The following is a 15,198-nucleotide window of genomic DNA, read 5'->3' on the forward strand; positions in this document are numbered from 1 at the left end:
AGCATCCTTTAATATTTAATTAAAGTTTTAAAGTTATTAAAGATGTAATTTTGATGCAAGAATTGTTTTACACAAACTGTTATGTCAACCAGTAAAACAGGAGGTTTCATCATACCATTGTACGTGGAAACTACTAAATAACATTTGTTTGTTTGCTTTTCGTTTTATATAACAAGCTGGTGCCCTGAAAATGTTTTCTGAAAGTGTAAACTGCTGAAACAACTCATGATAGAAATGGATGACACTTTGTAAACCACAAATGCAGTTCAAACAGTCACTGTATTCCTCAGTCTTAAAATGTTCTCTGAGATAAATACAATCCTTCTTACAGGCTGCTTATGATCATGATAACGGTCAGATTCATTCTGCACTTCTTTCTTCAACTAACTCCCAGTAAAGACATATTGTGATGTAGATCAGCTCATTTAAAGTTAAAACAGTGTCCTTGATTGCTAAATTTATTGAAAATCTTTAATACATGTACTTTGTTAAGCAGTTACCTCTGAAACTGCTTAACAAAGACACAAAGAAAATCTCTACAGAAAGTCTTAAGAATTGTGGTTATGCCCATGTTGCCCTTTGTTTCTGGTTCCTACAATAAAACATGAACATTATATTTGTCATTTGTGGTGTGGTTTATGTTATACTGCTCCCTACAGGACATGCTCACGTATGCGTTTAAGCACGCGAAGACGTGACTGTGCGTGATGAGCACAAGTACCTTCAGTAATACGTGTGAGTGAGAGAACACGTTATTTAATGTAAACACAAATATGCAAAAACAAACGGACCCAGAATTCAAATCAGCTCAAGAGGATCCACATATATACCACATTATGGCCTGACCAATAAACTGTCCTTAAATGAACTGAATGAATATGGTCTTAATAGAGTATGTGTTTGTAAAGCAATGTTAAGGTTCAGCACAGACGCATTGACGTCACTGACATCGAGAGAGAGGAGAAACTCCGCAGCAGGAGAAATAAACACCGGACGGACTCTCTCCATACAACGTATTATACCAAACCAGAGAGCTCCTTGCCATCTCCTGTATTAAACGGTAAGAGAAACGAGATTATTCATCGTGAAGCATTTGATTACGTTTGTATTAAGGCTCGCAATCTTTCCGCATGAATGAGAAGAATCCATTGATCCCTGTGCAGTCAGGGTCTTAGCATTAAGTAGAATGGAGAATGAAAACGGAGAATACTGACAGAATGTGGTGTATAAACCCATGGTGGTGTTTATATAATTAGCCCCTTATTAATAGACGGTTATCTCGATCTCGCAGTTTTAGAGTTTTATCTTAATGAGTAACGGGAATGAAATGACAGATTTAGAAAAGTCAGGGTGGCTGTTATGTCTTATATGAATGATTTATATATCTAAAATGAACGTTTTTAAAAACGGCAGGCAACGATTTCTCCTCTTTATACACTCACGCACACACACACACACACACACACACACACACACACACACACACACACACACACACACACACACATATATATATATGTATATATATATATATATATATATATATATATATATATATGTATGTATATATATATATCGTTAATAATATTTTAGTAGTTTAGTTGCCATCTGCGCACATAAAACCCCACAAGGCATCTGTTGATTGTCTGTTGGTTCTGCTCTGCTGGAGATGATACTGAACGTCAGGTTGAACATGTTCCAGTTACTGACCCATTCTGTTTTCCCCTGTTCAGTTCTCTCTGAAGCAGTGCTAAGATGGCCACATCCTCCCCCAATCTTGAAGAAGATGAGAGTTTGAGGGGCTGTGAAGTTTTTGTGCAGAAACATAACATCCAACAGATACTCAAAGAGTGCATTGTCAATTTATGCATCGCCAAACCCGAGCGTCCTATGAGGTTCCTACGGGAACACTTTGAAAAGCTGGAGAAGGTGCGTTCCTGAGACTCATTTCCTTTTGCAATATCCTGCCATTGATAAGAAATCAAACATGGTAAGCCAAAAAAATTATTTAGCTTGCATGTATTTTTAGTTGCGAATGCTATGCGAACCGAAAAAGTTTGCTGTGAACAGTGTGCTAACTTGAAAAAAAAAAAAAAACAAAAAAAAAACAAAAAAAAAATATATATATATATATATATATATATATATATATATATATATATATATATATATATATATATATATAAAATGTAAATCTTGAGTAAAAGTGGATTAATTGGATTAATTGCCCAAAGTATATAGTATAAAGATTTTCATCTTGATTATTTTGTTGATCAAGCTCAAGTGATTAAATTTTCATATATATATATATATATATATATATATATATATATATATATATATATATATATATATATATATATATATATATATATATACGTATATATATATATATACATAAAATACATATATATATATAAAATTTAATCACTTGAGCTTGATCAACAAAATAATCAAGATGAAAATCTTTATACTATATACTTTGGGCAATTAATTGCAAACAAAATGATGTGACAATGGTTAGTGGAACCAAAAATCATCAATCCACTCAAAGCTGGATTCCAAATCAAACTGAAAATCAAAGTAAAAAGTGACTTTATAGGCTGATCCAACTGGCTTGAATTTTATCATTGTAGCTCAGAATGCAAGTCAGTAATGTGCATGAGACCTACATGCCTGTATGAACTCTTGACAAAGTCTGTGCATACTACTGATGAGATGGTGGGTGGTATCTTGGGGGATCTCCTCCATGACCTGGATCAGGTCATCAGTAAACTACTATACAGCCTTTGACACTACTTGGTGGCTTCAGATGCTCTGATAAATAATGTCCCCAAGGTTCTCAATTTATCGATTTAGTTCCGGGGAACGTGAGGGCCATTCATTCTTAATCATACAGAAACTGCACACTAAGGCCACATAAGGTCACATGCTCCAGGAGGAACCCATGGCCCACTGCAACAGCATGAGGACTGCCAAGATGTCATCCCGGTACCTAACAGCAGTGAGGGTACCATTGACTAGTATATGGAGGTCTGTGAGAACATCATTTAGCAAAGAAAAGGAGAGAGCAATATTTTGTGGTGACCACCTGCAAAAAACATTCCCATTTTTATCGGGTTGTCTTGCTATGGCCTTTCCACCAAAGCAGTTGAAACTGTTTTGCAATCACTTCTAATTCCTGATTGGAATTTTTTTGTAAAAAAAAATTTTATTGAGCAAACAGGAATGAACCAACATTGTGAAGGTGATTGATTGAAACATAATGCATCAGTTTAACAAGGATTTTTGATAATGGTAAAAGTATGCAGTTAAACAATGAGATCATGTAAACAGCATGTGCTGCATTCTGGATGTTTTAACTCTGTGGGCAGATTGAGACCTCTGTTCAAACAGTGCAGTTACATTAGATGCTTAACTAATACAATGATGGTATTGCACCTTTCCACAATGCACAATTTTGTGTTGTGCTGCATTGGTATATGCTTAATAATGCAATGTAAATATCAGGCAAGTTGTTATTGTGTTTGGGAACAGTATTCCCATGTCTTGAAAGTATACTGAGTAGAATCATCAATCACTGAGTAGCAGACGTCATCCCAAAGTTGGCTCTGTGCAGTCCAGTGAAGTTTTTCTACACCAATCTCTGTAAATGTATTTTTTAAAAAGAGACATTATGGTGTGAAACAAGAAATTCCACAAACTATTGCAATAAGGATAGAAGCATGTACTTCCTTAATATGGCACGGTAGCCTAAATTCTGTATCCTGTTGGTTGTAAAGTGGGTAAGAAAGTAAGAAATGGGTAGTAGTACTGCATATACTGTACAGTATGCTGGCAAAATATTGGATTTTGTTTTGTTGATAAATACATTTGCATCACATTTTTGTTACATCATAATTTATTTTAATTGCTTTATTCAAGGAGTAGAAAGAGGTATGTCTATTAAAAACCTGCATCAAATTGCAATGTGATTGTGATGACAGGTAAACCACATGGCACTCCTGTGGCCAGACATTGAACCATGACTGTTATAAAGAAAACTATCATGTGCTATTGAAGAATCTGTGTGAAACTTGTCTGTTTAATGGGTAAAGATAGATTTCCCAAACGACACATGGCCCACAAATGTGCTTCTTGGCAAAACCATATGAATGGAAGTTGACTTGGACCTGAGAAAAATCCTTTCAAATAATGTGTATACAAGTTGGTGTGTTTTATTTTTTGAGTATACTGTAGGTAGCTAAGTATACAGTAAGAATATATTGCAGATTAATATTGCCTGTATACACATTTTAAAAGATTATGCTTTTAAAGTAAGGGTGTGCAGGGAATCCAGTATTCCAGTAGCTCCAGAGACACTAAAATCTTGGGCACCTCTCATTTATTGTTTCAAACATACTTTTGGTATAATACTTCAGGTGGATGGCAATGGTGTTTCTAGTTAATTGCTCGGGTGGTTGCTATAATGTTGCTACATGGTTGCTGTAGTATCCCAGATGGCTTCTAAGGTGTTGATAGCAGGTGTCTGTGGTATCCCACGTAGTTGAAGGGCTGTATGGTCATGGGGAACAGAAAGTATTTTAGCTCTATCTTCAGCTCTCTCTTTTTATTATCAGGGCCTGAATAACAATGATCTGGTCTTCACAAACTTCTAAAAGCAAAAATATAACCAAAAACAAACAAAACACAAAAGATTTCAAGCCGTAATAATTTTAAAAAGTTATCCAACAATCAGCAATCAGGTCATTAAGAGAATAATTAGCAGCTGGGTGTAAGAAATTACAGAAATTGCACCCAAATTCCACTCCAAGATACACATCTAAAAGAGCTCATTCCTAAAAAGGTTTAAGTATCATAAGGTAATACGTTTAGGGCTCTAAACGTATAAACTTGATTCAATTATAAATATGGGAACGGCAGCAGGACATTAAGCATCACCATGAACAAAGGGTCTACGTGACTGCGATTACCATTTAAAGTGACCACTTGGTTGATAACAACTGTAACAATACCAAGACAAGGTGTACGTGACCATGATTAACATTTAAAGACAATCAGCTAGACAACAAGGTGTAGCCCAGCCATTTGGGAGACATTCAATTCTTACACTCAACACACATTCAAAGCGGAACTTCATTTAAATTACCAAAAGGGAAAACTGTATATAATGCTTGAGCAGGATTTGCTCGGGGTTCTTGTTGACTCCGATGAACCCAAAGTACGTCATGTATTTTGTCACTGCTATGCTGGAATAAACTTCTTGTTCTTCATTAAGATCTTCACCATCATCGTCTTATTTTTACACTACGCATTTTTTATTTCTTAAATGGGTGTAAATCAAATGAAACATTTGACCACCCTACACAGTTTACCACCCAGCAAACCACCCTAAACATCTCCATCAGTACTATTGGATCTCTAATAATTTAATAGTTTATGGAAGTAAACGATTTATCCCAGGACAGATGAGCCTTGCAAAATTTCTAAATGCAGTGTGAGATTAACTGCTGTTGATAATCTATAACATCATGTGTAAACTTTGTATTAGGTGAAAATCCCATTTTTTGACACCAGCAATCATGCAACAGTCAAAGGAACTACATTTTTAACTCTATGTAATCTCTTTATATCTCTTTCTCTTTGTTCTCTGTATCTTCATAGGAGGAAAGCAAGCAAATCTTAGCAAGACAGAAGTCTAACTCTCAATCCGATTCACATGATGATGAATTTTCTCCTCCTCCAATAAATCCTGTGGTGAAGGCCCGCCGCAGGAGAGGGGGAGTCAGCGCAGAGGTATACACAGAGGAGGATGCAGTGAGCTATGTTAGGAAGGTAAGACACACACGTTAGCACAAATTAAACAATTGGGTAGTTGATCGATTACTCACAATGCTTTGCAAATCATTGATTGATTATCCCAGTGCCCATTATATTTGTTTTCTGTGCAGTTGCAAATGTAACTTGCTGCTAAGATAACAAAATTCCAGCAACAGATGCAAATGCAAAGGCTTTAGGCCTGTCCATTCTTTACAACATGGTTTTGTGGATGGACAATATGTCACACCATATTTACTAAATATTTGCTAACTTAATTTTGATCCATGACAAATCAGAATACTTAAAATCAGTAAAGTTTAATTAAAAACTAAATTTGCCTAATTAATTTGGTGTGAAGAGACTAGGAATTAACAGATATGAGCAGCGTGCATTAAATACAGGATCACACATATAAAAGCCCCCCACAAAATTCCCACAAATAAGAAAAACAAGGTCTTAAAAAAGGGTTCTGATGATAAATTAATTTTGCAAAGTAAGAATACTTTAGTAAGTGCCATGCATTTTCCTTACACAACTTATTTGCATAGAAAGAAAGAAAAAAGAATGGGGAAGACAGCTGATCTGACAGTTGTCCAGAAGACAATCATTGACACCCTTCACAAGGAGGGTAAGCCGCAAACATTCATTGCCAAAGAAGCTGGCTGTTCACAGAGTGCTGTATCCAAGCATGTTAACAGAAAGTTAAGTGGAAGGAAAAAGTGTGGAAGAAAAAGATGCACAACCAACCGAGAGCCACAGCTTTGAAAGTCTTGTCAAGCAAAATTGATTCAAGAATTTGGGTGAACTTCACAAGGAATAGACTGAGGCTGGGGTCAAGGCATCAAGAGCCACCACACACAGACGTGTTCAGGAATTTGGCTACAGATGTCGTATTCCTCTTGTTAAGCCACTCCTGAACCACAGCTTTTTAAAGATGATGATTTCATTTTCCAGCAGGATTTGGCACCTGCTCACACTGCCAAAAGCACCAGAAGTTGGTTAAATGACCATGGTGTTGGTGTGCTTGACTGGCCAGCAAACTCACCAGACCTGAACCCCATAGAGAATCTATGGTGTTTTGTCAAGAGGAAAATGAGAAACAAGAGACCAAAAAATGCAAATGAGCTGAAGGCCACTGTAAAAGAAACCTGGGCTTTCATATCACCTAAGCAGTGATACAGACTGATCACCTCCATGCCACGCCGAATTGACGCAGTAATTAAAGCAAAAGGAGCCCCTACCAAGTATTGAGTACATATACAGTAAATTAACATACTTTCCAGAAGGCCAACAATTCAGTAAAAACGTTTTTTTATTGGTCTTATGAAGTATTCTAATTTGTTGAGAAAGTGAATTGGTGCATGTTTAATAAATGTGAGCCAAAATCATCACAATTAAAAGAATCAAAGACTTAAAATGCAGTTTCAGAGTCTGTGTTTTCAGCAATTTACTCAAATGAAAGAAAATATATACCTGTGCATCGCAGAAAATTCGAATGTCAAGGAAACATTATTTTTTTTCCTGCAATTTAATTCAAACATTAAAACATTCACATATTTTAGATTTACTACACATGTACTGAAATATTTCAAGTTTCTTATTTAATTTAGATAATTATGGCTCACAACTCATGAAAATAAAAAAATCCAGTATCAAAATATTAGAATATTTTTTAAGAATCAACGAAATTATTTATAATATAGAAAAGTCTAACTTCTCAATAAAGTCTATTAATTTATGCATTTACTATCTTTTGCAAAAATTACTGTGTCACTGCAGCAGGAATGGAGGTAATAAGCCTGTGGCACTGCTGAGGTGTAGTGGAAGCCCAGGCTGCTTTGATAGCGGCTTTCAGCTCATCTGTATTGCGGTGTCTGCTGTCTCTCATCTTCCTCTTGACAATTCCCCATAGGTTCTCTATAGTGTTCAGGTCAGGTCAGTTCAAGCACAGTAATACCACAGTCAGCAACCCAGTTCCGAGTAGTTTTGGCACTGTGGGCAGGGGCCCAATCCTGCTGGATTTGGAAACCAACATCTCCATCAAGCCTGTCAGCAGATGGAAGCATGAAGTGCTGTAAAATCTCCTAGTCTACTAAGACGTCTGCACTGGCTTTGAACTTAATAAAACACAGTGTACCAACACCTTCAGATGACATGGCACCCCAAATCATCACTGTCTTTGGATAATTCACACTGGACTGGATTATGTGGCTCTCCTGATTCTGGAACCTTGATTTCCTGATTGAAAATTTACTTTCATCTGAAAAGAGGACTTTGGACCACTGAGTATTGCTCCAGTTATTCTTCTTGGCCCAAGTAAGACCCTTCTGATATTGTCTCTGGTTCAGGAGTGGCTTTCTGCTTGGAATGCTACACTGGCCCATTTCCTGGACATGTCTGTGTGTGGTGGCTCTCAATGCAATGACTCCAGCCTCAGGCAACTCCTTGTTAAGCTCCCCCATGTTCTTGAATCTGCTCTCTTCTTCTCAATCTTTACATTTACTTAAACAGCATTTGGCAGACGCCCTTATCCAGAGTGACGTACATAAGTGCTTAAATCTCTAGCATTGAATACATTAATGCTGGCTCACTAAGTTACATACTTAAGATACCATGAGTTTAAAACATTTGTTCAAAGTTACAATGAAAAAGTGTCAAAGGTTTTTTTTTTTTTTTTTTAAATGCAAAAGATAAGGAAAGAAGTGCTAGTTGAAGTGTTTCCTGAATAGGTAGGTCTTCAACCGCCTCTTGAAAATAGCCAGTGACTCAGCTGTCCGGACCTCTAGGGGAAGTTCATTCCACCACCTTGGTGCCAGTACAGAGAAGAGTCTTGTAGTATGCTTGCCTCTTACCCTGAGAGATGGTGGAACCAGTCGAGCAGTGCTGGTAGATCGGAGGGTGCGGGGTGCAGTGCGCGGAGTGATGAGGGCTTTGAGGTAAGAGGGGGCTGGTCCATTTTTGGCTTTGTAGGCCAGCATCAGTGTTTTGAATCTGATGCGTGCAGCTACCGGAAGCCAGTGGAGGGATCGCAGCAGCGGGGTGGTATGTGAGAACTTTGGCAGGTTGAAAACAAGCCGGGCAGCTGCATTTTGGATCATTTGCAGAGGACGGATTGCATTCATAGGTAGACCTGCCAGCAGTGCGTTGCAGTAATCCAGTCTAGAAATGACAAGAGACTGAACAAGTACCTGAGCAGCCTGTGTGGACAGAAATGGCCGAATCCTTCTAATGTTGTAGAGAAGAAACTGACATGAGCGAGTCACATTAGCAACATGAGAGGAAAAGGACAGTTGATTGTCCATGGTTACCCCAAGGTTGCAAGCTGTGGCTGAAGGGGAGATCAGATCGTTGTGCAAGGATATAGCAAGGTCATGACCTGGGGATGAATCACCTGGGATGAACAGCAGTTCAGTTTTGCTAGGATTGAGCTTTAACTGATGAGCAGTCATCCATGATGAAATTTCTGCCATACATGCTGAGATCCGGTCAGAAGCTGTGGCATCTGAGGGTGGGAAAGAGAAGATAAGTTGTGTATCATCAGCATAGCAGTGGTAAGAGAACCCACATGAGGAAATAACTTCCCCAAGAGAGTGAGTATACAGGGAGAAAAGAAGAGGACCAAGTACTGAGCCCTGTGGGACGCCAGTGGAGAGTCTGCGTGTAGCAGATGTCACTCCCTTCCATGTTACCTGACATGAGCATCCTTCCAAGTAGGAAGCAAACCATTCCCAAGCTGATCCGCAAATCCCAAGACTCCTGATGGTGGATAAGAGAGTCTCGTGGTTGACGGTATCAAATGCTGCTGAAAGGTCAAGGAGGATAAGGACGGATGACAGTTTGGCTGATCTAGCAGCATGTAGTTTTTCAGAGACAACCAAAAGGGCTGTCTCTGTGGAATGAGCTGCTTTAAAGCCAGACTGGTTGGGGTCTTGGAGGTTGTTCTGTGAGAGATAGACAGACAGTTGATTATAGACAGTGCACTCAAGAATTTTTGAAAGAAATGAGAGAAATTATACCGGTCTGTAGTTACTGATGTCTGATGGATCCAGAGCGGGTTTCTTTAGGATGGGAATAACCCTTGCTCTCTTGAAAGTAGTTTTTTACCTGACCAGATGCTATGGATCTATTGACGATAGTGGAAATGAAGGGCAGAAGGTCTTGCGAGATGGTCTGGAGCATAGTGGAAGGGAGTGGATCCAATGGGCAGGTGGTAGGATTGCAAGACTGGATGAGCTGTAAAATCTCTTCTGCTGCTACAGTTGAGAAATGCGACAACAAAAGTGTAGGGGAATCCATACTCTGAGATATAAGTGCAGTTGGGGCTGAAGTGAAAGTCCGGCATATTTCCTCAATCTTCTCCTGGTAGAAGGAAGCAAAGTCTTCTGCAGTCAGGGAGCACGAAGAAGGTGGAGCTGGGGGGTTGAGCAGAGAAGAGATGATGTTGTGGAATTTCCGAGGGTCATGTGAGGAAGCTTCAAGCTTTTCCTTGTAGAAGGAAGTCTTGGCAGAAGTCACATCTGAGGAGAACTTGGCAAGAAGTGTTCGGTAAGAATCAAGATCGGCATCAAGTTGTGATTTCTTCCACTTTCTCTCTGATGATCTTAGCTCTCTTCGATTGTTGCGCAGTGCATCTGAAAGCCAAGGAGCAGAACAAGAAGTTTTCTTGGGTTTAGTGAACATAGGGCAGAGGAAGTCCATAGTTGAGGAAAGAGAAGAAAGGAAAGTATCTGTGGCCGAGTCCAAGGGTAGTGAGGAAAAAGACTCAGGATCAGGAAGGGAAGAAAGAGTACCAGAAGCTACAGAAGAAGGGGAGACAGAGTGAAGGTTGTGGCGGGTAAGAGCGAGGGGGGGAGAGGTAGTTTTAGGTACGGTAGGGAGAGTGATGGTGAATGATACCAGGTGATGATCAGAGACGTGTAGTGTGGTAGCAGTCACATCTGTAGCTGGAGAAGGACGGGTGAAAACCAGGTCCAGGACATTGCCTCCTTTGTGTGTGGGGATGTAGCTGTTGAGTGTGAGGGTGAATGAGTCGAGAAGAGACAGGAGGGAAGAAGAATGTAGCTTGTCAGAGGGGAGGTTGAAGTCACCAAGCAGCGTCAGAGGGGAGCTATCGGAAGGGAAAACACTAAGCAGTGTGTCCATTTCTTCCAGGAAGTCACCTAGGGGACAAGGAGGGCGGTAAATAACAATGATAACAAGGTTGATTGTAGAGGTAACTGAAATGGCATGGAATTCAAAAGAGGAGATGGTTAAATGTGACAAGAGGAGAGGTGTAAAGCACCATTTCTTTGACAGCAATACACCTGTACCACAACCCCTGCCTGTTTCTCGTGGTGAGTGAGAGAAAGCATAGGCAGAGGATAAAGCAGCTGGTGTAGCAGTGTTCTGTGGGGATATCCAGGTCTCTGTTAGCGCAAGAAAATCAAAGGATTAATGGGAAGTTAAAGCAGAAATAAAATCAGCTTTTTTCACAGCAGACTGGCAATTCCAGAGCCCACCTACCACCACTGTTTGAGACTTTGAGAGGAGGGTAGATGAGGTTACTGGGATTGTGACCTCTGCTCTGTGGACGAGAGCTTCTGCGAGAGTAGGAATTGAGTACAGAGATGGGTTTAAGGCATATATTTGCAGTCAAACAAGAGTGAGAATTAAGGTATGGTAGAATATATCAAAACAGTACTAGACACTAATGTTACAATGTGAGAGAGAGATACTTACAAACCGCTACAGACGCTAGCATCTGTAGCGGAGAACCTTCAATTTAAATAGGTACGCCCTGCCCACAATTCACACCTTAAGGTAGACTGAAACTACTCCTGATTAATCAGCTGAGAGAACAACAAAGATCAACACTATAAAATCAACAGTGGTATAGAATATAACAATTCAAATCACACTACTCTAGAACAAAGTGAGTTAAGCAGATAGTATACAAAAGTCAGGAACCTACTTTACCAGAAGACAATATATTCAAATGAAGAGAGTTAAAGCACATCTTCTCAAGGCTATGGTCATCCCTGTTGTTTGTGCACCTTTTATAAAGCACTTTCCCCTACCCGTCAACTTTCCATGAATGTGCTTTGATACAGCACTCTGTGAGCAGCCAGCCCTTTCAGCAATGATCTTCTGTGGCTTACCATCCCTATGGATTGTGTTAATAAGTGTCTTCTGGACAACAAGTCAGGAGTTTTCCCCATGATTGGGGTAGTGTGTACTGAACCTGACTGGGAGAGTCGTAGCAAAGCTGGTAAAGTCTAACAATTGCCCCAAAAACTAATTTAAGTCGATGTACATGCACTATAAACAGGAATTAAATAAACGTTTACATAAACAGGATTTACAAGTAACTTGACAGGAGCCTCAGAGAAAGAAAATGTCTTATAGACATGCTAACACCAACATTTGGCTAGCTTAGACCACGCAACTTTAGTGTGCTGGCCATATCTTATGGTCCCATCCAAAATACACATCCTAGCAAAGTTAAAACTGAAAAGAATATACGTTCATACACACACATTTGTGCCCCTCTTATCACTTCTGACCTGTACAATAAAATCATGAGACAAGCACAGCACACTCTCATTTGGGAGGCGTAAAGTCTCTATTGAAAGTCTGTGAGAAACAGAAAATGAAACAAAGATCAAAACCAGAAAAGCAGTCATAATTACAAGGCTCAGTACATCAGTTTAGAGTTCATATATACAATTGTTTACTCGTGCAGCACGTTTTAGGTGGTGGTGTGTTTTCTTCCAAACCAGAAGGGAATCAGGCAGAGAGACTTTGAAAAATGTTCAACTATGATCGCCAGACTTGGTCAGATCTGTGACAAAGTCCATGGCAATGTGAGAGTATGTTTGCTGTCATGTGGGTTGATTTTCCAGCTGTTATTGGTTAAGGACCTTTCACATGGTCACATGCAGTACACAAAAAGGTGGATGCCAGAAAACACACAGGTCTGCGAAACATTCAGGCATAAACCAACCCATCAGCGTCTACTTGACTACTTGTATGGTAGAAGCCGATAGATTGATTTATGCCTAGATCTCCTGTAGTTTTGGAGGAGTGTTCTCTCATGAGGAACTTGTTTTGGCACACGTTTTCTGTTTGCACATTGAGAGGTCATTGAATCTTGTTGAGGTTTCAGGCTTTTAACAGTTTTCCTTATATATGTCTTTCTTGTCCACTAGGGCCAACTCTCTGTTATTTCTTGAAAAGACTGCCACTGGATAGAGTTCTGGTTCTCTCTAAACCTCTGTGACAGCAAAGTGGTTAACTATTACGTAGGAGGCACCTACCTTAATGATGAATTGCTTCGATTGGTCAGGACGTTTTCAAATGGGGCTGTGGTGAACTCTGAGCTCTTGGCTTGCTCAGCAAGGTGAATAAGGCTGTGGTAGAGCTTAAACCCCAGTAGATGATTTCATTTTACAGACCCCAGGAATTACAGAAGTTTCTTGACAGTAGTTGGAACTGGTCACTCCTTGAGATCTATGATATTACCCTTGTTATATCCCTCAGGGCTGATTATGTACCCCAGAAACAAGACTTTGAAGATATTAAATTTACACTTTTCCTGTTTGACAAAAAGCTGGTTCTTCAGGTGAGGGAAGATAAATCTCAATGGACATGAACTACAATGTCTTTAGTGTAAGTGATTACAAACATCAAAGTGACCAGAAGTGGTGCTAAAGGATGCCTTATGGATAGTCATAAGTAGTCCAGTTTCATGATAATCCTAGCATTGAGAAGCTATTCCTGTGCTAATGGAAACAGGGTAGTGGGTCTCAATACATGATTATGAATTAAGCCCACAGTTTTTCTCCAAGAAGTAGAATCCAAAAGTGATGACCACCCCTTTTTTCCATTACGAAGAAGCAAGGTGAAATGATAAATGATACAGAGCAGAAGTCATTGTATCTGAGGGAGGATAGGAGAATATAAACTGAGTGTCATCAGCATAGCAGTGGTAAGAGTAGCCGTGTGGGGAAATAACCAAGGGAGTGAGTATACAGTTCTGGCCAGAAGTTTTCAGAATGACACAAATATTAATTTTCAAAAAGTCTGCTGATGAGCTGCATGGAACAGCATTTTCCTACGATTCTGATAATTGGGTTATTTATTCCTTAGTTTTAGTGTTCTACTTCACTTGATATAACCTAATCTTGATGATATAATTGCAATTTCTGGGACTTATTATTTTACCTTTGACTACTCTCCAAAGGTCACTGAAGGGAATTAGAGTGGTTAGGGGTGGCAGAGCCCTCCCCCACCGACAAGTAATCATGATGTGGCACAGACAGCTCTGGTACTGCCTTTCTGACCATAACACTTCTCATACCTCTCTATGCTGCTCCAGGACACATCCACAATCACAATTTTAATTCCCTAAAACTCAATTTGTCCCCAAAATTAGTGCTAGCAGGTATAGTGGTTAATAATGGGGATGTGGTAGCCTACTGGTTAAGGTGTTGGGCTACCAATCGGAAGGTTGTGACTTCAATTCCTACGTCCACCCAGCTGCCACTGCTGGGCCCCTGATCAAGGTCCTTAACCCACAATTCTCAGTTGTAGTTGTATAAAAGTGAGATAAAATGTAAGTCGCTCTGGATAAGGATGTCTGCTAAATGCTGTAAATGTAATAAAAGTGAACGGTCAGATCATTAGAAAAGCACAAGCAACCTAAATGGATATAAATTATGGGTTCACAAATGGATAATGTGTGAAAATAGTTAATATTTTTTTTAAGCCAGATTGATGGATCTGGGGTAAAAGTACTAGGAGTACTAGTTGGAATAGGGCATTGCTTAAATAAAGAAAATATCAATGAATAGGTTGATTGGAACAGCAATAACTTAAAATATCTTTGATACATTATTACATTTAAGAGAACTGAACCAAAATGTTCTCACAAAAGAGGAGACTAAATACAGTGATGCCTCGAGATACGAGTGCTCTTACATACGAATTTTTTGAGATACGAGCTGTGATTCGACCATATTTTTGGCTTGAGATACAAGCAAGTTTTTGAGATACGAAACAAAGATCCCCAACAACCACGTGTGCTCTGTTTCCCCGCCTCAGCTTCCCGCCGTCTCACTTGGTTAAAGCCGCCTTTCCACTGCACACGACAAACGACGGCCGATAAACAGGAAGTCATTCATTTCCTATGGAGAGTCGCAAAGGCGTTGCGTGAGGTGCCGACCATCTGCGGATCCGTAATTTTCGGATAATAATTAAGCATAAATAAATAATTAAATAATTAAGCGTTGGATCCGTTAAAAAATTTGAACTTGTGCGACTACACCGCATCTGATATGCCGACCGGGCAGGTTTTTATTAAAACAACCGGCAGATGTTAGTGAGGAAAGAGTGACAAAA

At 39.4% G+C, this 15,198-nt stretch overlaps 1 protein-coding gene across 1 annotated transcript in view; it reads left to right on the forward strand.

The window, feature by feature from the left end:
- The first annotated feature begins 812 nt into the window (after positions 1–812).
- prkar1b (protein kinase, cAMP-dependent, regulatory, type I, beta) overlaps positions 813–15,198 on the forward strand; it is a 49,025-nt gene continuing 34,639 nt past the window's right edge. The window contains exons 1-3 of the mRNA XM_060892487.1: positions 813–1,060; positions 1,734–1,929; positions 5,665–5,835. Coding sequence (XP_060748470.1) covers positions 1,756–1,929; positions 5,665–5,835 — 345 coding nt within the window. The 5' untranslated portion in view covers positions 813–1,060; positions 1,734–1,755. The remainder of the gene's footprint in view (positions 1,061–1,733; positions 1,930–5,664; positions 5,836–15,198) is intronic.

This window comes from Tachysurus vachellii, chromosome 18 (genome assembly GCF_030014155.1).
Source record: "Tachysurus vachellii isolate PV-2020 chromosome 18, HZAU_Pvac_v1, whole genome shotgun sequence".
In the NCBI taxonomy this organism is placed as follows: Eukaryota; Metazoa; Chordata; class Actinopteri; order Siluriformes; family Bagridae; genus Tachysurus; species Tachysurus vachellii.